The 25,520-nt window shown below is 32.1% G+C and overlaps 2 protein-coding genes and 1 non-coding gene across 3 annotated transcripts; 1 reads left to right on the top strand and 2 right to left on the bottom strand.

The window, feature by feature from the left end:
* On the bottom strand, window positions 1–82 carry LOC128193837 (small nucleolar RNA Z196/R39/R59 family). Its single transcript, XR_008245146.1, has one exon. It is a non-coding gene; the product is annotated as a small nucleolar RNA Z196/R39/R59 family (small nucleolar RNA).
* An 8,379-nt stretch (window positions 83–8,461) lies between these two features.
* On the bottom strand, window positions 8,462–11,115 carry LOC108318773 (mogroside IE synthase). Its single transcript, XM_017556169.2, has 2 exons — window positions 10,406–11,115; window positions 8,462–9,244 (listed from the first exon to the last, which is right to left on the bottom strand). The coding sequence occupies exons 1-2, from the start codon at window positions 11,108–11,110 to the stop codon at window positions 8,531–8,533; spliced, it is 1,419 nt and encodes a 472-aa protein (XP_017411658.2). The 5' UTR covers window positions 11,111–11,115; the 3' UTR covers window positions 8,462–8,530.
* Window positions 11,116–22,196: 11,081 nt separating this feature from the next.
* LOC128193686 (uncharacterized) lies at window positions 22,197–24,435 on the top strand. Its single transcript, XM_052867756.1, has 7 exons — window positions 22,197–22,400; window positions 22,591–22,656; window positions 22,764–22,862; window positions 22,942–23,220; window positions 23,312–23,416; window positions 23,496–23,797; window positions 24,318–24,435. The coding sequence occupies exons 1-7, from the start codon at window positions 22,197–22,199 to the stop codon at window positions 24,433–24,435; spliced, it is 1,173 nt and encodes a 390-aa protein (XP_052723716.1).
* Window positions 24,436–25,520: the final 1,085 nt, after the last annotated feature.

The raw sequence follows: 25,520 nt of genomic DNA on the forward strand, positions 1-25,520 counted from the left end.
TGCAATCTCAGCCGAAAGATGGTGATTTGGTAAAATAATCACTGATTAATCAGAGTACTTCTAAAAATCATCACAGATTATTAATCAGAGTACTTCTAAAAATCATCACAGATTTTATTAATCAGAGTACTTCTAAAAATCATCACAGATTATTAATCAGAGTACTTCTAAAAATCATCACAGATTGCAGAACAATATTAGACTCTAGCTTAAAACGACAACAGTATTTAGGGAAAACAAGTTATCAGGATTAGGCCACCGTGGCCTGAAAGTACAAAAAAGCATCCTTAAAGAATAATGTGAAAAATAATATTAGCTATAAAGTAAAAAAAAAAACTGCAGAGAGATCAGATAGTAGTGCATGATTAGGAATCATCGTTCATGTTGCAGAATTGATGTATAAATAACATCATATATCACTGCATTTAAAAATAAACTTATTAAACTTAAATAATAAACAATGGCATAGAGAAAGTGCTTCAGAAAAATAGAAAGAGAGGGTCTGCTGTTGTGCAGAGGAGCAGAGGAGAGGAGCAGAGCAACAGAGGAGAGAAAAAGAATTAACGTCCGTTTATGTGGATTTAACGGAAGGGGCTTGATTGAAGCAAATTTTACTACGTTTGGACGAAATTGACACTTTTAAACCAAGTTTGGACGTAATTGAAACTTTCTTAAAAGTGTGGACTAACTTGACACGTTACAGCCAAACTAGGGACAAAACAAGCAATTAAACCAAGTATTTAAAAGTAAAAATATTTTTAATAATTTTTTAATATCTCTGATTTTTTTCCCTTCAAACTTCATTATGTTAAGTGAATAATTGTATTGACTAAAATATATTGATACTTAAGATAAACTATAAAAAAAAACTGCCGTACCATAAGCATGGTTTAATTTAACGTAAGCCACCTATAAATTTTATAATCCATGTCCAACCATTGAACAATGATAAACTATGTCAAATAAAACAACAGGAGTATTTATTTATAAAGTCATGGAGCCACAACAGTTATACGAGTCAAGCAAACCCAAAACAAAACACCTAGTAGGGATATAATTGCATATAGGAGAAGTAAGAAAAATTATCGATACACCTAAATATTTTATATTCATTTGATATTATTCTTACTTATCTTTTACTTTCTTTTTTTTTAAAAAAATATAAAAAATTACACTTTTATAACCATTTTATCTTTATACGTTACATTAAATAAATGTAAAAGTACGTTGTAGTACCATTACTGAGAATAAAAATCAGGATTATGCATATCAATTGCTTGCACAAGGAGAATATCTAATTCCAAGATTATGCTACCTAACTTACACCGCAAAAAATTTCTTAGCATAAGTACAGTTGCACCATGACCATTTCCAGCACTAGTTTTCTTAACAAGAATTTACACTTTTAAAAGTTAATTTTGGCTGAGTCTATGGATTTGACCTAGGTTATCTCTATACTTCATTAGCGGAGAAATCTGGTTTTGTTCTGTTTTTACGTGACCAAATTCAGTTTAACAGTAATTGATTATTTTTGTCAGATGTGCAATATATTTCAACCAATGATTCATTCTCAATCAATAAATTCATATTTCAATCATTTCACGCACAAACAGAGTAAAGATCAACCAACTGTTTTTCCATTTTATTGTGCAAAAAACTATAAAATATTTTTTTTGTCATCATAAAAAAACTGATATGTGAGATATGAGTTCAACTATACATAGTTATCCTTATCAACAATATTAATACAAAATGTTTAATTTGTTAAACCTTATAAAATTTAGATAGCAATTCCAAAATTTCTCTTATAAGTTGTATTAGGAAATCCTGGGTATCGAATCTAAGAAGATGGTGCTTGTTAAGCTATAACTTATATTACCCTTGTTAAGCTTTATATGCAACGACCGAACTAAGTGAAATGTAAAATGAGAATATAAACCTAGACTCAATGCAATGATGCAAATGTCAAATGTAAAAAAATTGAGTCTAATTTGCTAAAATGATGCAAACTCACAAAGAAGCTAAGATATAGAATTATATGATGCAATGCACATATTTAAATACCAAAACTTGGGTTTTGACTGATCTACCTTATGGAAAACAACCTTTCAGATATAAATGGGTATACAAAATAAAGAGGCATGCTGATGAACGATACAAGGCAAGGTTAGTAGCCAAAGGCTACACACAACAATTACTTTGAGACTTTTTCATCTGTTGTCAAACTCACAACAGTAAGATTGGTTCTGGCTTTAGCAGCTTCTAAACATTGGTATTTACATTAACTAGATGTAAATAATGCTTTTTTACATGGGGATCTAGATGAAGAAGTATACATGTCTCTTCCTCTTGGCTACAAAACAGAAAAACCAGGGCAAGTTTGCAAGTTGTTGAAGTCTTTATATGGACTCAAGCAGGTCTCTAGACAATGGAATTTCAAGTTGACAACTACTTTACTTTCTTTGAGCTACATACAATTAAAATCAGATTATTCACTTTTTGTCAAAAGTGATTCTGCTCATATCACCATCTTACTTGTTTATGTAGATGATATAGTCTTGGCAGGTGATGACATCTAGGAAATCCAAACTGTGAAGGATCTATTGAATGCAAAGTTCAAGATTAAAGACCTACGCCAACTCAAGTATTTTTTGGGCTTAGAAATTGCAAGATCTCAATAGGGCATTAATTTGTCACAAAGGAAGTATGCTCTAGAGTTACTAGAAGATGCAGGATTGTTGGAATGTCAACTTGTTTCTACTCCCATACAACCAGGCACAAAATTTTTCAAGACAGAAGGGAAACCCTATTCAGATGTGCATGCCTATAGAAGACTTCATGGCAGGTTATTATATGTAACCAACACGAGACGAGATTTATCTTTTGTTGTTAGTACTTTCAGTCAATTTTTTTCCAATCCTTTGGAAGAACACTATGCAACAGTAATAAGGATCCTGAGATATATCAAGAACAATCCAGGACAAGGGTTATTCTTTCCCTCCAACACAAAACATGCTCTCAAGGCTTTTAGTGATTCTGATTGGGCTGCTTGCCCTGACACTAGAAGGTCTATGACTGGTTTTAATGTGTTCTATGGTGCATCCTTAATCAGCGGGAAATCCAAGAAGAAAGGTACTATATCTAGATCATCAACCGAAGCAGAATATAGAGCCTTAGCTTCCACAACATGTGAAATTCAATGGCTTATGTATTTGCTCCATGATTTGAAACAACCTCTACCACAACTAGTTCCTCTGATTTGTGACAATCAATCTGCTATACAAATTGCACATAATCCAACCATGCATGAAAGGACAAAGCATATTGAAATTGATTGTCATCTCATAAGGGATAAAGTTCAAGCTGGTGTAATTAAGCTCCTGCCCATTTCTACTTTAGCCCAACTTGTGGACACTCATACTAAAGCTTTACCTCCGACACAATTTCAATCTTTGTTGTGCAAGCTTATCATTAAGGATATATATGTTGCAGCTTGAAGGGATATTGGATTTAATTTATTTTCCTTTCATATATGTGCATTTATGTTCATATATTTATATTATGTTTTTATATTTATATTCCATTTTTATATTGTTTTAAACGACTATATATATCAATTGTACTCTTTCCTTATGATCGAATAAGATACACAATTTTCATCCTTTCTTTTCTTCTAACAGTTAAAGTTCACTTATACTAAAAGGAATTATCCCAAATTATAAGATTTGGATATTTCGTGGTGAAGAAATTCTCTACGTTGATGTGATTGTGACAGTCCTTTAGTTCAAGCACTTTTGTATATACCTCTAAGATGGATCAATTTATGTATATTGAAGAAATGATGAATAATACTCTTAGTCGACATGTTTCATATGAAGCAGACCATAATTTCTTAGAAGAGTATTCAAATGAAGTCACTAAGAGGTTTAGCAATTTATTGGCGGAGACAATAGTTGTCCTTCTAAAACTATGGTACACTACTAATTTATTTAACAAAGAAAAAGAATAAGAGAAAGTGTGAGTAAAGTTTTTAAATGTGAACAATATTTTTAATATCTTTGATTTTATTTAAAAAAAAATCACTGTCTTAAGTGAAGAATTATATTGAATAAAATATTATTAGAATATACTAATACGTTCAAATAAATTTAATTAATAAAATTTCAAAATATTTTAATTAGTATAATTATATAACATGAAACGCACAATAAATTTTTGTTTTATTTTTATTAATAACTTAAAATATATTTTTAATAATATTTTTTATAATAATGAAATTAAAATTCTTCTATTTTATGCTCTAAAAAGATAATGACTTAATTAGTAATTTATTGTAAAAGAAAATATTTCATGTTTAAATAATTCAACAAAAATTAAACAATACTAAAATGGAAGATAATTAGGATTAAATAATAACTTTAAAAATTAATTCAACAAAGTTTAAAATTAAATAACTATTTTAAAATTAATTAATTGGAAGTAAATATTAAAGATGATACCGTATTAAGTGGTTATACTTAGCGAATGTGTTAATGAATATAAAAGAAGGTTATTAGTAATTTTGTTTCAAATTAATTTTTGATCATTACAAAACAATTGCAATGGAGAATGTTCAGACATTAGTTTCGAAGGGAGACATGAGCGAGATATTCAACCTTATGAAAAGAACTTTCTATTCAAACAAAGAAATCTTCCTTTGCGAACTTATCAACAATGCTTGTAATGTATGTTGTTTCTTAAAATTTGATTTTATATTTGTACATTTCTTTTTTGAAATTGTTATTAATCAATGTATGCCTTTATAGGCTTTGGATAAAAGTCGATTTGAGAGGCTCACGGGCATGAACAATTTACATGATGAATTGTTTATTAGATTGGTCCCTCAAAAGGAAAACAAAACACTTTTGGTCATCGATAATGGTATTGGCATGACCAAGGATGGTATGTTGGTGACAATGTTCCATTTTCGTTCGCATTTCATGTTGATTAATTGTAATTTTGTGTGTGTTGGCTTCCACTCTACGTTAGATTTGATCTATTCTCATTCGCATTACATGTTGTTTAATTGTAGTTTTTTGTGTTGATTAAGTGCATGTTCTATTTTAGATTTGATCCATAATTTGGATGTTGGCTTCTACTCTTCTTTTTTGGTTGCTGAAAAGGTTAATATCACCTCTAAGTATAATGACCTAGGACAATATATTTGGGAATCTCAACCCGATGGCTCATTTATTGTTACCAAGGATATTAATGCCCAACATGTCCCAAGGGGAACCAAAATCACTCTTTTCCTAAAGGATGATCAGGTAAACAAATTAACTTATCCCTATTTTTCATGTTATTTCCTTTGTTCACTTAATTTTTTTTTCTTTATTAGTTGGAGTACTTGGAAGAGGCCACCATCAAGAATCTTGTTAACAAACATTGCCAACTCATTACCCATCCCATTTACCTTTGGAGTGAGAACACCAAAGATCATTGGCAAGTCATTAACTTTTGGCATAAACAAGAGATGGAGAACACGTCTGTGGCCCAAAAGTGTCATAATCACTTACCTGATGATCTGACATTCTTGATTCTTGTCAAACTTCCTTTGAAATCTCTTAAGAGATTTGGAAGCCTATGTAAATCATGGGCCCTCTTGTTTGAAAATTCACTTTTCGTAGATCTCTTTCATACTAATTTCATATCTAATCATAATTCCTTCTATGATGATATATCTATCATTCTATGTCTCAAAGAAATTGACACAGAAACTAATCATAAGCCCTCCTTCTTTTTACTTTCTGGTGAGAGGTTTCAAAACGTCGACAAATTAAACTGGCCAAATCCACTAAAGGGTTGTTTTCCTGAATTGAATTTTTTGGGTTCTTCTAGTGTTAATGGAATTCTTTGCTTTTTCATCCATCAGAACCACTCTGTATATTTATGGAATCCAACTACTGGTGAATTAAAGGTCATTCCTCATAGTCCAGTTGAGTATGTACCACTTGATGCCTGTGTTAGCATTACATATTTGGGTTTTGGTTATGATGGCATTCAAGATGATTATAAGGTGATTAGAAGTGTGCAACCTGAAGAAGCTATACCGGAATATGGTTACACTAAATGGGATTACACACGCTTATTTGAGATTTATAGCGTAAGAAGTAACTCTTGGAGAAAACTTAAAATTGATATCACTCCTGCAGTGTATGGAATTGAGTATGGAATTGATGGTAAATTTTACTTTGACGGAATGTGTCATTGGTTATGTCGAACTGATGGTGATCGCTCCTGGGATCCATGCTTGGTGTCATTTGACATGAGGAATGAGACATATTATACAACTCCCACACCTTTAGACATACCTTTAGACATATGTGATAATTTTAATAGAGGTTATATGCGGTGGTACTTGTTTCTCTTAAATGGGTCAATTGCTTTGATGTCGACTTATGGATATAACACTACATTTTATATATCAATTTTGACTGAACTTGGTAAGAAAGAAACATGGACTAAACTCTTCACTCTTGGATCCTCACCTTGCATTACAAGACCTATTGGAGCAAGGAATATGGGTTATATACTCTTTCAAACACACGACGGTGCACTAGTTTGGTATGACTTAAGTACCCACAAAATTACAAAGGTTGATCTCAAAATACCCAATCATGTTTTGTGTATGATAATTTATAAGAAAAATCTTCAACAAATTGAAGAAATAAGCAATTAACTTTGTTTTTGTTTTAAGTGAGTTATGTTATTAAACTTTGTTTCTGTATATGTACAACAATTTTGAATTATAATTAAATATATTATAAATCCTCAAACCCTTTGATAATAATTATATTATGAAGGTTTGATTTCTTTTTCTTACCATCTTATTTTTTGTTCTATTTCAAACTTAAATGTGACTTATTATATTTAATAAAGAGAATTTGGTTTAAAATATGTTATTAGAAATATTTCAATTGAGTGAGAGAATGCGCCCTTTATAAGTTATAAATGAATTATTTATTTGTTAAAATTCATTTCATTTTTTAGATCTTTGAAAGCTTCCATGTTATCATCATCTGATCAATTTTAATTTTCATTAGGGATTTTGTCTTTGTATAAAATATTGAAAAAGAAAAATACAAATAAATCATGTCTCTCTATAAGAAAATAAAGGAAACAAGACTCTCCAAATGGTAGAAAAGTAAAAAATAAAACATAAATGATAGTTTGAATGTTCACTTGAAGTTGTTTAACTATCAGGTTGATTTTTAAAGAACTAAAACCATAAAATTCGTAATAGATATTCAAATTTAATTTTGTTTTAAAATAATCCCATTCAATATTTTATTAATTACGCTTTAAAGAAACACAAACAATCGAAGCAAATAAGTGGAAATTAAAAATCTTCTGGAGTCACCACTACTTTTAACATTCAATTTGTTCAATTTCTTTTTTATGCTTTTAAGGTTTCCATGTTACGGCGTCAATTTGACTTATTATCCATACGTGAGTCTCAACTCACTCTTAAATAAGCTCTTGTTTTATTATCTCACTAAATAAGTGGACTAAAAAACTCTATTCTCTCATCTCTAAAAGTGATTAAAATCATGGTCAAAGTACGTGTAATCTTATTATAGACTTTAGTTAATTTATAAAAAAAATATCTTAAACTGAAAATTAATCCCTCGATATTTTAAATTAAGTATAATTTGGTTCTTAATTTTTACTATTTATGAACGAAGAATGCAAGCTAAATAAGCAAACTATATATATGTAGGGATGGGAACAAGTGTAAAATGCTTGAAAATCACTTCTTAGGATACAGTGTAAAATGGTTGGACAAGGGTTTGATGCACATGCAGTGCTATATGGAGTGTTTGATTGAATTTAGAATAAACATCATGAATGATTTATTAATTCTAAGCAGCATCCATGGTAGAGAACAATAAAATAAAATGAAATGAAATGACTTTATTATGCGTACCAACTATCAATTTCAATAACATTTAAAAACATAAAATTTAAAAAAACAACATTATTTAATATTAAAAAATAAGTTAAATCAATAAATTAATAATATTTTAGAAAATAAAATTAAAAAAGGGCATGTGTTATCATCTTTCTTATGCAAAAATTTATGAAAAATGAAACTAGTTATGGAGGGAGCATTGGGGGACAATAACTCTGTTATTCCATGTGCCTTGTTATATATATTTTTTGTCGCTTATAACAAAAGTATATTATTATTTTATTTGAATATCAGTTTAACAGTTAGCAAACAACCTCATACTAGTAAAACGACGATGTTTTTCTACTTTCTTCTCTCTTTTCCACTGCAACTGTTATTTATTTATTTATTTTCATTTTTTGAAAATAAGTTTATTCTAGATGTCAAAATTAAAGTATTATTTTATTAAAAAATATTTATCTTCTTAAATGAATTAAACATACCTACAACATCACCATTAACCTTAGAATATGCTAGTAAAAAAAAAAACTTAAAAAATGCATAGTTGTCATAGTAGTGATCGTTTTCATGCATGTACTACTAATGAAAGAAGCTATTTACGAATTCTAGAATACTTTTATGAGAACTTCCACCACTTTTAACAGCCTTCACAGCTAAAGTCCTCCATTGATTGGCATTGTTTTTCAACTCATTTCCTTTCTCATTCTCCATTATTTCTCTTATGCAATGCTTCAGAGCTTCTCTTCGCACAACCTTTTTTTCATCAAAGGGAGCCCTAATTCCCATCTTCCAAACATCTTCCATAAGTTTTGCATTCGTGCTTTGATCTGACCAAAATGGTATTGCAATTGTTGGCACTCCTAAGCACAAAGTTTCTAACGTCGAATTCCAACCACAATGTGTCACAAAACATCCTATAGCCTCATGAGCCAGGACTTTTAGCTGGGAGCACCATGTCACTACAAAACCCTTTTCCGTTTTCTTCTCAAAACCTTTTGGGAGATTGGCCTCTTCTGACTTTCTAACCACCCACAGAAAGTAATGTGAACACTCTTTCAAACAACAAGCTATTTCTTCCATTTGCTCCTTCTCAAAGCTTGCAATACTCCCAAATGATACATAAACAACAGAGTCTTTTGGCTTATCATCTAACCATTCTATGCATTCATCCCTCTTCAATTCTGTCACCCCATAATCTTGATCATCTTCATATTGTTCGTCTAAGAAGAAAGATGGTATATTTGGTCCAATACACCTAAATTTAGGCCAAATCTCCTTGAATCCATCTACAATCTAAATAAAAGATCTGGTTAAAACAATATTCATGCCAAATTTTACAAAAAGAAAGGTTAAAATTTTAATAGCTGCCACCATTTAAGTTTAAGGGTCATGAATTCTTGTAATCATTTAAGGGTCATGAATTCTTCCCACGCCTAAAACAACCTTTTATCCATGTACAGAAACAAAGATTTATAGTTTTCTAGTAGAAGCAGTAAAAGTTAAAATGGAAATAACCTCGGGAACCAAGTAAAAACCAAGGTATATTAATCTTATAAAATTGGTCTAACAATTAATACTTATAATTTTATCTTGTTTTTAACAATCTCCAACACATATCTTAATACTAATGACATTGAGGACTAGAATCAAGAAGAACCCGATTTATGGTGGATAGGATAAATTCATATTTCGGTTATGATAAACTCTTGTATCTTTTATATCATATTAAGGTAGTGAGTATGTTCTTCGTGTAATGAGAATGATAGAGGTACAAAATTGACTAAAAATAAAACTGCATTACAATATAGTGTAACCAAATTATTTATCACCAAATCAATTTTATAAAGTTTTAGAGGGTCGAATTAATTTTAAACTCACAATACTTCATATTTTAGATATTATTATTTTAACATCCAACAAATTTTTGTATATATTTAATTTTCATTATTTTATTTTTTAATTTTTCTCTTTCTTTATTAATACAAAAGTTAACATTTTTAGTGACCAAACTGTCTCCGATCAAGTGGTGCATCCAGTTTTAGAGATATCTTGTATTTGTAAAACAAGAGAGAGATTAAGGGTAAAACAATGTGAAAAAGGATAGCTATCCTTTAACAAGAAATTTTTATTAGTACAATTATATCTTAATACAAATTTCCTTACAATATTTTAATATAATATACTTGTTATCTTTTCATTGAATTTAAAATATGTTAATATAGTAACGATTAAATAATGAATCAATTAAACAAAATAACACTTAGTTATCATTTCATTGAATTTAAAATACGTTAATACATTAATGAATATCAATTAAAAAAAGAATACGTGTGATATCAAAATATTATTTAAAAATCTGTTTCAGAATATTATTTTCGTTTATATTATAAGCATTTAATACTGTCATGTCTTTTTCTTTCCGACGTGAAAATAATAGTACCTTAACATTCATACCTCTTTATCCATGTCGTATAATGTGTTGCAGAGGATCCAATCAGCTTTGTTGATGTTGGAGAACTGGTCCAGAAGAAAAGGAAGCAGAAATGGTTGCTTTTCGTAAGTAAGGAAAAATGTAGGCAAGTCCTGAGGTTGAAGTTTAGGCAAGGTGGGAAGGGAAATTTCATCTTGTTTGAGTGGAACCTGCAACTTTCCCATTTGAGCATGATAGTATATACTGTTCACAGTCATGTTTTGAGTGAGATAAGCAGCACTAACTATCTCAAATCTCTTAGCAACATCCAATGCCCAAGGGAAGAATGAATCATAGATAACACAATCAACACGATCATCTTCTGATCTTCCATGTTTCTCAAGAAGCTCAGCAAAGGTGAGTGACCCAACTTCACAAAATTTCTCTGTGTATTCTTTGTGGCTGGCAGCACCTGTATAGCCAACTTCATCAAACCCATCAGAAATGGTTTCGAGTGTAATGGGAGGAGGCACTTTCTGCACAATATTCGCGTAGAAAATAGTTGTCACAAACGTTACTCTCACTCCTTCACGAAGCAACACCTTCGACAACTGCAGCATAGGGTTGATATGGCCATATGCAGGGTATGCTAACACCAAGCAATGTGCTCTTCTTGTTGCTATATTTTTCTTCTCCATTATTTCTCTCTCTCTCTGATGTGTGGATATGAAAGGGGTTCCTTTATACATGATAAGATAAGATTTCTGCCTTCCATTATCCGTGCAACCAATCATGCTATTGTTTACTGTGATTAGGGTTCTTCCAATTCAACTCATTACTGTTCAAAATATCATCATTTACACTAATTTTAATTTTGGTATTTTAAATTATATTACAATTCATGTATTTTAAAGATTCAAGAGAGATAATATTAAAATATTTTTAAAAAAGTTTAACTTTGGTTTCACACCGGCATTTTGTATTGGGTTATTTTATAATAATATTTTATTTATATTTATTATTATTATTATTATTATTTTAATATATATTTTTAAATATTATAAAAAGTAGTTGTGTTGTTATAATTATAATGAAATTGGGTTCGGTGAAAAGTTTTCAATTTTACATATTTTCTCTTTAATTAGGTGAGGATCTTGGATTCCACAAGATTAGTTTGGCTCATTTACATGTCGTTTTCGAAGTTGAGAAGGTTCTATTCAACTGCTTCCTATTACATACATATACATACATACACACATATACATATACATATATATATATATATATATATATATATATATATATATATTATAGGTTCAATTACAATAGTCATATCCAACGTTAATGAATTATTAATTAAATAATAAAATGACGACATGTTGTTCTTGACTTCCAAGTAAATATATGATTCTTTGACCAATTCATTTATCTATTATTCATTGAGCCCTATCTGCTAGTAAATTTATTAAATTAATTTATTACAATGTTTAGAAAAAGGGGTCATATTAAATATATATATATATATATATATATATATATATATTGTTTTAATATTTATATGTGGCATTTATCATGAGTGTCTGTATTTTCTGCAACCCTCTAATGCAGGGACATTTTTCTCTATTTTAGCTCTATTGTTTAATTAGACAATAAATTCTCGCATAATATTTTCATTTGTTTATTTATGTTTGCTGATGAGTAGGTGAACATTGTTGATACATATTATACACGTTTCTTATGATTTTGACAAAACAATTATTTTAAAGAGTTGGGACCAAAAACAATAAATGTATTGTGACTTGTACTACAACTAAGCCTTTAATTGCTCACTGCTAGCATGTTTGACTATGTATACAAGGTTTAAATATTATTTTAGTCTTTACTTTTATTTATTTTATTTAATATATTTTTTCATATGTTTAATATAATTTTATTTTAATAATTCTTTTTAATTTGGTGATGTTTTATGATTGTTTAAATCTTTAATGAAAAATAAACAATATATGTTACAGTTTGCAGTTTTTTAATTTTTTAATTAAAATATTTACAAATTTTAAAAACTATAAATTAATATGTGATATATTATTTTTTTTCGTTAACAATTTAAATAATAAAAAATAAAATTAAATAAAATCTATGAAAATAAAAACCATATTAAACGTTCAGAAAAAATAGTCTCACTTTAACAAATTAAGTAAAAATAAAGACATTGTAAAAGGAAAAGAAATCACACAAGAAAAAACCTTTAACATCATTGTTTAGACGTCTAATGTTTAAATATTTAATGTAAAAAAGATAATCAATAATATTTTTGTAATTAAAAAGAGTATTTAGACGTGATATGACGAGACTCCCAATGAAAAAAAATACGTAAAAATAAAAATATGAATTTTTTATTCTATTAGAGATAGATAACCAATAAATATTTACGTAAATTTTAGTTAGAAGACATAAATAACCAATAAAGCATTATAAAGTATAAATATAAAATAGAATACACACAAAGCTTCCACTGCTTCCATATTTTACCCTTTAATTGTTGACTTCGTATTTGTTTCAAAAGTCATTTCTTACATAGATAGATGTCTTTATGAAATGTTTTCAATAAATATCTGTACCTACAATTGAAACTACTCCAATAATACAACTGTTGTGATAGTGACTAGCACTCTTAATTAGATAAGCACGTTGTGATTAGTGAGTCACTTTAAATATAATATAATATGATATGATATGATATGCATCACATAACTTTTATTTTAATACATGGAGCGAGTAAAGAATCAATACTTATAATAAAAAGTTTAAATATTTACTTCGTTCTCGTAAGATAAATTTTTTTTCATTATTCGATTTTTAAAATGAACACATTAGATCTCTATGTTATCAAAAGTATATGAATCAGTCTATAAAGAAAGAACAAGTTCAACAAATCATCAAAGAAAAAGCTGAACAAGAGACAGAAAAAGTTGGACAGCAGAAGAGAGAAGAAAAAAAATACGACCATCATGGACTTAACGTCATTACTGTCAACTTAACAGACATGACTTTATTCATACACTTTTCATAACATAGGGATCCAATGTCTGTATTTTTAAAACCCATACTAAACAGAAATTCACCTTTTAACATGAGGTCGAAATAAGTATTTAAGTCTATATCAACCAGTAGAGAAAAACTTTTAGTAGAAAAAGAATCAGTTCAGGCTTTATAATTACTTTTCAGTTTTATATGTATTTTGGCATAGGAATAATACTTTTAGGGGTTTTTTTTTCTTGTTTTTGTGATTGTGTATAATTTTAAATCATGATTTCAATGATAGTTATAAACCCAATCCAGCTCAACTAATGCATTTTAAAGGGACTAATATGGATCAGCCAATCACTTAATGCATTTTAAAGGTACTAATCTGGATCACTCAATCACCTAATTGTTTTGTTTTTGTTAATCTATTATTTCTTTTATGCTGTATTTGACTAAGAATTTCCATGTTGTAGTTGTTAACTATTAAAGTGTTGTCCCCATATCAAATGTCGTATTATCTACATTCTCTTTATCATCTCAAATAGAAAGGCGAGATCTCGGTTGTGTAGCACTAAAATTTGTTGAAGCTTATTGCCTTTTACAAAAATTTTATATACATTACTCAATCAATTTATAAGTTTAATTACTCTTTTTTAACTTTATTTTCGTTCAAAAATATCAAGATGGTTGGTAGATGGATATACTATTAGTTATAATAAAATGTTCGCATGAAAATACAACAAGAATTATTTGTCATGTCATGGAGTACATTTGATTATGAAGCTTATGAATCTTATGAATGTATTGAATTATTGATCAACTTGTTACATGAAAATACAACACAGAAACTTCTTATCAGAAGTAATCTCCATTTCAGAAGTAATCTCCAGCACTTGTTTTCTTAACAAGAATTTACACTTTTAAAAGTTAATTTTGGCTGAGTCTATGGATTTGACCTAGGTTATCTCTATACTTCATTAGTGGAGAAATCTGGTTTTGTTCTGATTTTACGTGACCAAATTCAGTTTAACACTAATTGATTATTTTTGTCAGATGTGCAATATATTTCAACCAATGATTCATTCTCAATCAATAAATTCATATTTCAATCATTTCACGCACAAACAGAGTAAAGATCAGCCAACTGTTTTTCCATTTTGTTGTGCAAAAAACTATAAAATATTTTTTTTGTCATCATAAAAAACTGATATGTGAGATATGTGTTAGCAAAAATCAAAGATGAAGTTTTGATGATGAACAAATTTGCACAAGTCAAGATCCATAAAGACAAATTGAAGATCTCTGTATTTGATAAAGCTTTTATAATAATCAAAGTTGATGTAATAGTGCTCAAATAAGTATTAGGGTTGATTCTTGTAATTTATATTTGATTTATTTACTGTTAAGAATCATCCACAAGCTATTTTAATCGATTAAACCCAGTGTTAATCGATTAAAACGAGGCTGGCACTGAAAACCCAATTACCCCTGTAATAATCGATTAAGGCTATTAATAATCGATTAGTTAATCAATTATTCCTGAGAATAATCGATTAAAACTAGCCGTTGGGGGTTTCAGATTTAAAAAACTAGCCGTTGGGGGTTTCAGATTTGAAAAACTAGCCGTTATACTCATTATTAATCGATTAATATTTATGTTAATCGATTAAATGCGTTAGATGGCCCATTTTCGAAGAATGGAAGAGTATTTGGCTGAGCCTATAAAATAGCTCACTCTTGATCTCAAAAACAACTCTTCCCTTGTGCTCTAGTACTAATAAATCATTGAGACTTGTGTGCTCTTATTCGGCTTGTGAAACTCTTGTCTGTGGAGCTGGTGAAGTGCTGCTACGGTGACAAAGGAAATAGCCGGTTCATCCTTGGTGTGTCTAAGGAGGTGTTCGGAAGAGAATCATCCTTCGTGAAGTATTCGGAGGAGGTGTTCATCCTTTGTGAAGACTCAAAGGAGGTGTAGGTTCATCTCTTGTGGTATCAAGAGAGGTGGTTTCTAAACTTTTACAAATTGTGTTTCTTTGTGATTGTAATTTGTAATTGTTTTGTGTTAGTGAAAAAGGTTTATCTTGTTTGGGATAAGCGACTGGACGTAGGATTGGTAAGATCCGAACCAGGATAAAATCATCTGTGCAAATTTCTCTCAACCTTACTCTCTTTATTTGTCTTTATTATTTGCTTGGTAAGTTTAATTGAGTAGAAATTAAAAGGCACACGTTCGTATTAAAAACCCTCTTGGTTTGTTATTCCACGCTAACAATTCCGCTGCAGCAATTCTAACAATTGGCATCAGAGCTTGCTTTGATAGTCATTCAAATGGCAGGATCACATCAAACCTTTGCAGAGGGTGCATCAATCAATAGACCCCCACTATTCACAGGTGAGAACTATGCATTCTGGAAGGTAAGGATGCAAATATTTATTGAATCTATTGATTGTGAAATTTGGGATGTTATTGCGTCTGGTTCTTCTGTTCCTACTAACAATATACATGAACCAAAGCCCCGTGGTCAATGGACCATTGAAGAAAAGAAAAGATTTCAGAATGACGTAAAAGCTCGGAATATCATTGCATCAGCATTGACTGTTGATGAGTTCTACAGGGTTTCTGTCTGCAAAACTGCTCAAGAAATGTGGGACGTACTCAGAGTGACACATGAAGGAACAGATGACGTAAAGAGGGCAAGGAAGAACTCCCTAATTCAAGAGTATGAAATGTTCCAGATGAAGCAAGGAGAAACAATTTCAGACGTTCAAAAACGCTTCACCAACATTGTCAATCATCTCATTGGACTGGGTAAGTCATTTGATACCGATGAACTTAACATTAAAATCTTGAAGTCTTTAGACAGGTCGTGGCAACCAAAGGTGACTGCAATCTCGGAGTCACAAAATCTCAACACCATGACTATGGCGGCACTTTTTGGAAAGTTGAGGGAACATGAACTTGACCTCGGAAGACTAGATGAAGAAGAAGAAAAAGCAAAAACCAAGAAAAAGAGTCTAGCCTTGAAATCTGAGGTAAAAAGGAGCAAGAGCAAAATGGAAGATGAAGATTCAGAAGATGAAGAAAATTTAAGACTCATGATAAAAAGGCTCAACAGGTTCATGAAATCAAAAGACAAAGGAAGATTAAAATTCGAAAAGAAAGAAAATCAAGGATCTTTCTCACAGTATAAATGTTATGGTTGCGGAGAAAAGGGGCACTTAAAAGCAGACTGCCCAAATCAAAAGAAAAGTGAAGAATTAAAGGAAAAGAAAAACTTCAAGAAAAAGAAAGCCTATATCGCATGGGACGATGACAACGAAACAATTTCCGATTTGAGCGAATCTGATGAAGAAGCAAACATCTGTTTAGTGGTGAACGACGACGCTGGAAGCCAAGTAAGTACATCTAGCAATTCTGATAATTATAGTCAAATTAGTGAAAATGAATTGCATGAAACTTATGCTCCTTTAATAGTAGAATATGAAAAATTAGATAAAGCTCATAAGAAATTGAAAAAGGATTTCAAAAATTTAAAATTAGATTTTGAAAATATTTCTGAAGAAAATAAAAATTTGAAATCAGACTTTGAAAATATTCTTGAAGAAAATAAAAATTTAAAATTAAATTTTGAAAATATTTTTGAAGAAAATTTGAAAAATAAAGTTTTATTTTTTGAAAAGGGTAAATTTACTAGTAGTGATGAATGTGCTTCTTGTGAAAATTTTAAGAAACTACTAGAACACACAACCTTAGGAGAATGTAGTAAAAATAACGAAAATAAGGTTGTTAAAAATAAGTATGTTCCTAAAATTAAAAATAAACATAATAATATAACCCGTAAAACATGGGTAGAAAAAGGAACAACTTATAGGAACACAAACTTTGTATCATGCTTTTATTGTATGAAAAAGGGTCATACTTCAAATAAATGTAAAATTAAGCATTATGGTGTTCCAAGTGGTAGATACGTTTGGGTTGTAAAATGATTTCTTTTTTCTAAATCTAACCCAAAGGACCCATACAAGTAGTTGGGTACCTATTGTTTAATATTTAGAATTTCTTTAAAACAAAATTTAAGAAAATTTTATTCCAAGGCCGATGAAACTATTTTTTTTTTGGATATCTTCTAATATACAAAGCATATATAGTTTTCAATCAGAAAACATTTGAAATAGAAGAATGTGTGCATGTTCTCTTTGATGATATTGTAGACCTTGAGGCAAAACCTCTTGAGTCAGTTGAATTAGATGCAGGCAATGATGAAGATTTGTAGAAGACAACAAATGAAGCGAAGAATGATGACAATCCTCAAGATGAAGATCTAAACAAATGTGGAAACAACCTAGAGGATTATCATTACGAAGTTGGAGGCATATCTAAAGGGGTAAACATTAGAAGAGATCTAAGAATTTTTAGAAATATCTTAGGATTGAATTTTTAAATGCGTTTCAGTTTTGCATTTTTGAAAAACTAGCCATATTTTTGTATGCTTTAAAATTCCTATCTTATATAGTTCAATGTATGTTTAAACAATGTTTTACAAGTTCTTTATCCTAAAATTATTTACTTTAAATATCCTATTGTGTATGAATGAATCTTTAAATTTGAAATACTTTTAGCTCATATGCATACATGCTTTTATTAAGGGGGATTATTATCTTAGGGGGAGAACATCAAACACAACTTTTTAATTATGATAAAAAAGGGGGAGAAAATGTTTAGAGCTTATTTGCTTATTTGTGTTTATTCACTAATGCACTTTTTCTTCCATAAGTTGTGTTTTATCCAGATTATTACTAAAAGCTTTAAATCAAAGGAGTTTTTGATCATCATCAAAAAGGGGGAGAATGTTAGCAAAAATCAAAGATGAAGTTTTGATGATGAACAGATTTGCACAAGTCAAGATCCATAAAGACAAATTGAAGATCTTTGTATTTTATAAAGCTTTTATAATAATCAAAGTTGATGTAATAGTGCTCAAATAAGTATTAGGGTTGATTCTTGTAATTTATATTTGATTTATTTACTGTTAAGAATCATCCACAAGCTGTTTTAATCGATTAAACCCAGTGTTAATCGATTAAAACGAGGCTGGCACTGAAAACCCAATTACCTCTGTAATAATTGATTAAGGCTATTAATAATCGATTAGTTAATCGATTATTCCTGAGAATAATCGATTAAAACTAGCCGTTGGGGGTTTCAGATTTAAAAAACTAGTCGTTGGGGGTTTCATATTTGAAAAACTAGCCGTTGTACTCATTATTAATCGATTAATATTTATGTTAATCGATTAAATGCGTTAGATGGCCCGTTTTCGAAGAATGGAAGAGTATTTGGCTGAGCCTATAAACTAGCTCACTCTTGATCTCAAAAACAACTCTTCCCTTGTGCTCTAGTACTCATAAATCATTGAGACTTGTGTGCTCTTATCACTACTACAAAATCATTGATTACCGAAGGAAATTTACCGAAGGCCGCTTGCCCCTCGGTAAAATTCATAATACCGAAGGATTTTCCGGCGGTCATTAAAGTTGGTCATTACCGAAGGCTTTTGGCCCTCGGTATTACACAGACGATTTACCGAAGGCTTTTGGCCGTCGGTATATGCATTTACTTAATGAAATCTGAATTTGGGATTTCCCTCTTCCATTTTTCCGAATACTTTCCGAAAAGCCTGTCCTAACTCCCGTCCCCGCTTTCCACTATACCGTGCCCTAAGCTCTACCTCCCTCTGTCGTTCACCATCCGAAACCATCATTGCCATTGATTGTCAACCTGTCGAGCTGCTATTTCTTTACGACGGTGGTTTGGCGGCGTCAAGAGGTGTTGTCGCGGCGTGGACAGAGCTTGTAGTTGCCAAGGGAGGCTAATCCAGGGGTTGTGTGACGAAGTACCTTTCGTTGCGTGAGAAGGGTTGCGCGACAGAGGGTATCGGAGGGTTGTGGCTACCGTAGAGGTGAGTTATTAGTTCAAATTATTGCTTGAAATTATGTACCTTTTTGGTGGCTGCCCTGTTTGTGATGCATGTGTGAGTTAACCTGAATATGTGTGTATTGCCTGATATTCGCATTGGAGATTTTGTTTAACAATAAATATCATTGGAAAATTATTGCAATTTTAGTGGTGCTAGGGAAAAAGACATGGAATTGGAAGGTAAACACCCGTGAGGGATACGGCTAAAGTCTTTGCTTATTTGTCCACACTGCATTTGTTTTTAACAACAATGTACCGATATTATTGTGTCTCAAAAGAATATTGAAAACACCTTGTTAAGCCATATGTAGATGCTTATTATTATTATAAAAGATACAACTTTCAAAAGGAGAATACATGCATAATAACAGGTTAAGGTAACAGTAGGTTCCTATAGTTTACTTGAAATGCTGCAATTGCTACTATTTAGGATGACTTGATTAGCACCAATCATGACCCAACAAAAGGGTAACTTGATCTAAAATTATATTGTCAGAGTAATCAGTTTTCTCTTTTAGCTTGGAATTACATACTAAAAATGCGTGTATGAGGTGAAAAGTCAGATCAAAATATGCACTTAAAAGGATACAAGTAATTGCAATGGCATAGGGACAGAAAGAAAAGGTCAAATAGAACATTAACTGAGTACCGAAAAGATTGAGAATTTATAGATATTTCCCTCTGTAATCTATTTCATTCTTTTGAGTCATTTTGCACATTGTAACGTCTATATCGATATATATATATATATATATATATATATATATATATATATATATATATATATAGTATAATATAAGTTGATCAACCAAATTATATGAATGATTTACATGAATTATGAAGGTTTAAGAACAGAATGTAGTGTATTTGTGGAAGGAAGAGATATTAGGTTGAAGTGTGATGGTGCATTGTTCGTCACTGAAAATTTAGGCCATATACAGTGCATCAGATTGATAGCCCTTGCCTAATTAGAATATTCATATATACGAAGAATGTTAGAGATCCCATTATGGATTAAATTAGTACAATATTCATAAAAGTTATTTCATAAAAGATGACCAAATGCAGGAAGTTGAGCAATTAAGATTAGTCCAAAAAAATGTTTATACAGATTGTATGCACTCAAGTAAAGATCATAACATGCACAAGGGTAGTAAGAATTGTATGTCATGTTAGGAAGAGGTTTTTTTCTATTACTTAAGCAACCAATAGTGTTTTCGTTGGTTCAAAAGTTATGGAGGGATATATATATATATATTGAAAGGCAACTAGTCTACAGGACTTTGTTTTCTTATTTGGATTTAGTCAAAGTAGACATATAAGTAAAAATCTATGCAACCAGAGGAAGAGAAGTGATAACAACATGTCTGGTTTCATTGCTTTGCCAGAGATTAATTGATGCTTTCTTCATTGTGAAAGAAAGAATGTGACAATCCTTAGTGAAGTGGAGAGTTGGAGCAGAGGAAGAAGAGCTTCAGTTCCTCTCCCTGCACCAAAAAAATATGTTTCAACATATTGTTTGGCTAACTGTTAATTGATTCTCATTTTTAATTCTCATTACTTATTTGAATTGTATGGTTGTAGAGCTTATGTGGTTTTTAATTACTTAAAAGTGTTTATTAGAAATGAAGTTTGATATTGATTGAATGGTTTAAAAGTGTTGTTGAAGTTAACCCAACACCTCACTCTCTTGGTACTTGTTCTAGTGCATTGATTTGGTCTGGAAAGTGATGGCTATCAACAACAATAATACTTGTAGGTGATTTGCTCTTGCAGCTGGTGGTGGAGCATAGTGAGTTGTTCAGTTTGCCTAAGTTTTCACAATCATTCTGCACTTATTTCAAACAGGTGTTGGAGCCTTAACCAGGTACTTACTTCCTCAAGTCATCACAAATTTAATTTCATGCATTCATTTCGTCTTTGTCAGTATGGTTTTCAGTTACTTGTTTAGTGATTGCTGAAATTTGCTACTGGGTAATGTTTGTATGATATTTAGAAGTGTTAGTTTTTTGTATGATGGAAAGTGAAACAAATAAATGCAATTTTGCTCCTTCTCTTTTTGCTGCACATCTCATTCATGTCATGGCTATTTCTCTGTTTAATAATAATAGTACCTCAATAATGTAATTCTTTGAATACAAATAATTGATACAATAGAAGGAGTGAATTAAGCACATTACTGAACTTAGGATTGATTTACCCTTAATCTTACTACTTGATGTAGAAGGATAAAAGTATTGATGTAGAAGGATAAAAGAGAGACTGTATACAGAGAGAGTATGAATAGTGTTTAATTTGTATTCCCCCTTCATGAGTGTACAGAGAGTATCAGAGACAACCAACGGGAAGCTTACAGTTAAAGTTGTTCCATTGTATATGCTGTCTGGATTATGGACAGTGAATTGCCAGTCTGGAACATACATTCCATAAAGTAAAGCCAAGTAAACAGCAAGTATGGAAGCCCCCACTAGGCTGAAATTTGAACAACTAAATGTTCAAAAGCATATAACATTTGCAATTAACCAGAACCATACTTTTGTATCAGACTAATCAGCTAAAATATACTCTAATAGAAAATGAGGTGGAAAAAATTATAAAAATCACCTGAAGGATGCCACACCACCTTATTTGTTTCATGTGAACACCATATGTTAGATATTCCGGAGCATGAGAGAAACCACCTTCATCATTGAGGTCATCCATCATATCAAAACAAGGCATGCCTTAGATTGTTACCAGAATTAGATTTGGTAAAATGAAATCTAGAATCAATTATTATTGCACATTATAGAAGAATAACTTTCATAAGACCGAGTATATTTCAGCAGGGAGTAATGCTCAGTGAGGTGTATGTAACATCAAATAAGAAGTTCCTGATTCCTTTTCTCACCCCCTCTTCAACAGGGGAACTCTTTAGTTATGCTCCCGGTAGTTCATCATCTGTGGGGCCTCCTCCTACCCCTAGTATACAGACTCCTACACCAGCAGTAGACCCTACTCCTCCTCCTCGTGCAGTACACCCTTCTACTACCACTGCAGTAGACCCTTCTCCTCCTGCAGCACACCCTTCTACAACCCCTGCAGCAGACCCTCTTCCTCCTCCTCTTATTGCCACCCCCACTCCTCCCCCTATTGTTATTACCCCCACTCCTCTCCCTGACCCTACTTCTATACCTTCCTCATCTTCTGTACCTCCTTCTGACACTGGCACACCACTTGCTGATCCAGATTCAAGTGGTGATGCTGAATATCTTGACCCGCCCCTCGGTGATCGACCATGGATTGAGCCCTATGGTAAAGGGTAAGTTTATAATCTGTTGATATTGATTGATGTTTAAACCATATTGTAATTGAAATGACTTTGGTTATGCAGGTTTATTCCATCTAGGGTTGCTTCCCAGGCCATCACACGTTCAATTAAGCAGCAGTTTTTAACTCCATGGCCTACTTGGGGAGCAATACCTCACGACGACAGAAAGCCATTCTGGGAGCGTTTTCAGGTGACCAATCCACTAAACTAATTGTCCGTCTTATTTTAGTATGTTCTGTAATCAATGTTTGTTCTCTTTAATGTTACAGATGAAGGTGCAGTGGAAACCTGAACATAAAACTCAGATACACAGAAATTTCCACATGAAAGCATCTCATCGGCTCTCAGAGATGTTTAGGGATGCCCGGAATGCAGGACAGCGCCCTAACTGGCTGGGTGAGCACATTTGGAACTCTTTACTGGCCCATTGGAATACAGTAGAGTTCCGCAATAAGTGTGCCAAAGCCCAGCGGAACAGAGCGTCTGAAAGGGGTGGCACCCTGCATACTGGTGGGTCGATCACCATTCATGAGCATGCCATTCGTATGGTATAATGTCATTACATAACTTTTTCTTTCATAAATAAGTTATGTATATTGTATTTCATATGTACGCTTGTAATTCTTAATTATGTTACAGGCACAGGCTCTAGGACGGGCGGTGCATGTTGATGAGGTCTTTGCACAGACTCATGTTCGGAAGGGAACTAATCAATTTGTTGATGAAAGATCTCGGAAGACTCATGTAAGCAAATAACACTATTACTAATTGTTCATTTATGTTATACTATCGTTCCCTGACATTGCTTTTAATGTTTCAACAGGAAGACTTTTCTACGAGACTTTCACAGGTTAGATCTGAACATGAGTCAGCTCCTACACCGGATGATGCCAGTAATGCAGATGATGACATCCGTAGGACGCAGTGCTGGATCGACACCGTTGGTGGGAAGAAAAAGGGACGAGTGTATGGTGCGGGACAGCTTGCAGCAAACTATACAGCATCCAGAGGAGGTACTCTGAAGCACCAGCCTTCTTCTTCCACCAGTACTGCTGCTGAAGAGGTTGTTCAACTCAGGCAGGAACTCCATCAACGTGACCAGGAGCTCACTGATCTCAGAGCAGAGTTTACAAATTTTAAGGCCCTGGTCATGACTGTCTTGCCTCAAACCTCACAGGACTTACAAAATATCCCTCCCACCCAATCACGACCGTCCTCATCACCTGCTGCCACTCAGCAGCCCACTTCAGTCCAACCCTCATCAGTCCAACCCACACCAGTCCAGCCATCAATAGAGGAGCAGGATGATGAAAATCATTCTGATGATAGTTATGTACATTATTAGGTTTCATTTTCTTATTACTTGTTAGACAAACATTTGGATATTAGAACATTTTGAGTTGATATCATTTCAGTGTTACTTCGATCTATTTTCAGACTTTGGATGTTAGAACATCCTTTTGTTACATTGTTTTATATTTGAACTATAATTACATAATCTATACATTAATGGATGTTCTATCGATTAATTGATGTTCAATGGATATTGATAATTGATTGCATCTTTGAGATGCACATTATGCATGTTTGTATGTGCTTGAAAACTGATATGCAGGTCTGTTTGTAATTGGAATTTGATATACAGGTGTGGGTTGCACAGGAATCAGATTTCTCTTAAACCTGCTCTACATTTTACCGAAGGCTTTTGCCCTTCGGTAAATGCCCAAAGCAGGTCATTACTGAAGGCTTTTGCCCTTCGGTAAATACCCTCGAATGGCCATTACCGAGGGCTTCTGCCCTTCGGTAATTACCGAGGGCTTCTGCCCTTCGGTAATTACCGAAGGCTTTTGCCCTTCGGTAATTACCGAGGGCTTTTGGCCTTCGGTAATTACCGAAGGCTTTTGGCCCTCGGTAATTACCGAAGGGCAAAAGCCCTCGGTAATTGTTAGCGACAAGAGATTTACCGAAGGATTTTTGGCCGTCGATAAGCCTTCGGTAAACACTCATTATCGACGGCCTTTGGCATTTTCCGAGGGCTTATGGCCTTCGGTAATACCCTACTTTTTTGTAGTGTATTCGGCTTGTGAAACTCTTGTCTGTGGAGCTGGTGAAGTGCTGCTACGGTGACAAAGGAAATAGCCGGTTCATCCTTGGTGTGTCTAAGGAGGTGTTCTGAAGAGAATCATCCTTCGTGAAGTATTCGTAGGAGGTGTTCATCCTTTGTGAAGACTCAAAGGAGGTGTAGGTTCATCTCTTGTGGTATCAAGAGAGGTGGTTTATAAACTTTTACAAATTGTGTTTCTTTGTGATTGTAATTTGTAATTGTTTTGTGTTAGTGAAAAAGGTTTATCTTGTTTGAGATAAGCGACTGGACGTAGGATTGGTAAGATCCGAACCAGGATAAAATCATCTTTGCAAATTTCTCTCAACCTTACTCTCTTTATTTGTCTTTATTATTTGCTTGGTAAGTTTAATTGAGTAGAAATTAAAAGGCACACGTTCGTATTAAAAACCCTCTTGGTTTGTTATTCCACGCTAACAATTCCGCTGCAGCAATTCTAATAATATGAGTTCAACTATACATAGTTATCCGTATCAACAATATTAATACAAAATGTTTAATTTGTTAAACCTTATAAAATTTAGATAGCAATTCCAAAATTTCTCTTATAAGTTGTATTAGGAAATCCTGGGTATCGAAACTAAGAAGATGGTGCTTGTTAAGCTATAACTTATATTACCCTTGTTAAGCTTTATATGCAACGACCGAACTAAGTGAAATGTAAAATGAGAATATAAACCTAGACTCAATGCAATGATGCAAATGTCAAATGTAAAAAAATTGAGT

Source organism: Vigna angularis, chromosome 8, assembly GCF_016808095.1.
Source record: "Vigna angularis cultivar LongXiaoDou No.4 chromosome 8, ASM1680809v1, whole genome shotgun sequence".
Lineage (NCBI taxonomy): Eukaryota > Viridiplantae > Streptophyta > Magnoliopsida > Fabales > Fabaceae > Vigna > Vigna angularis.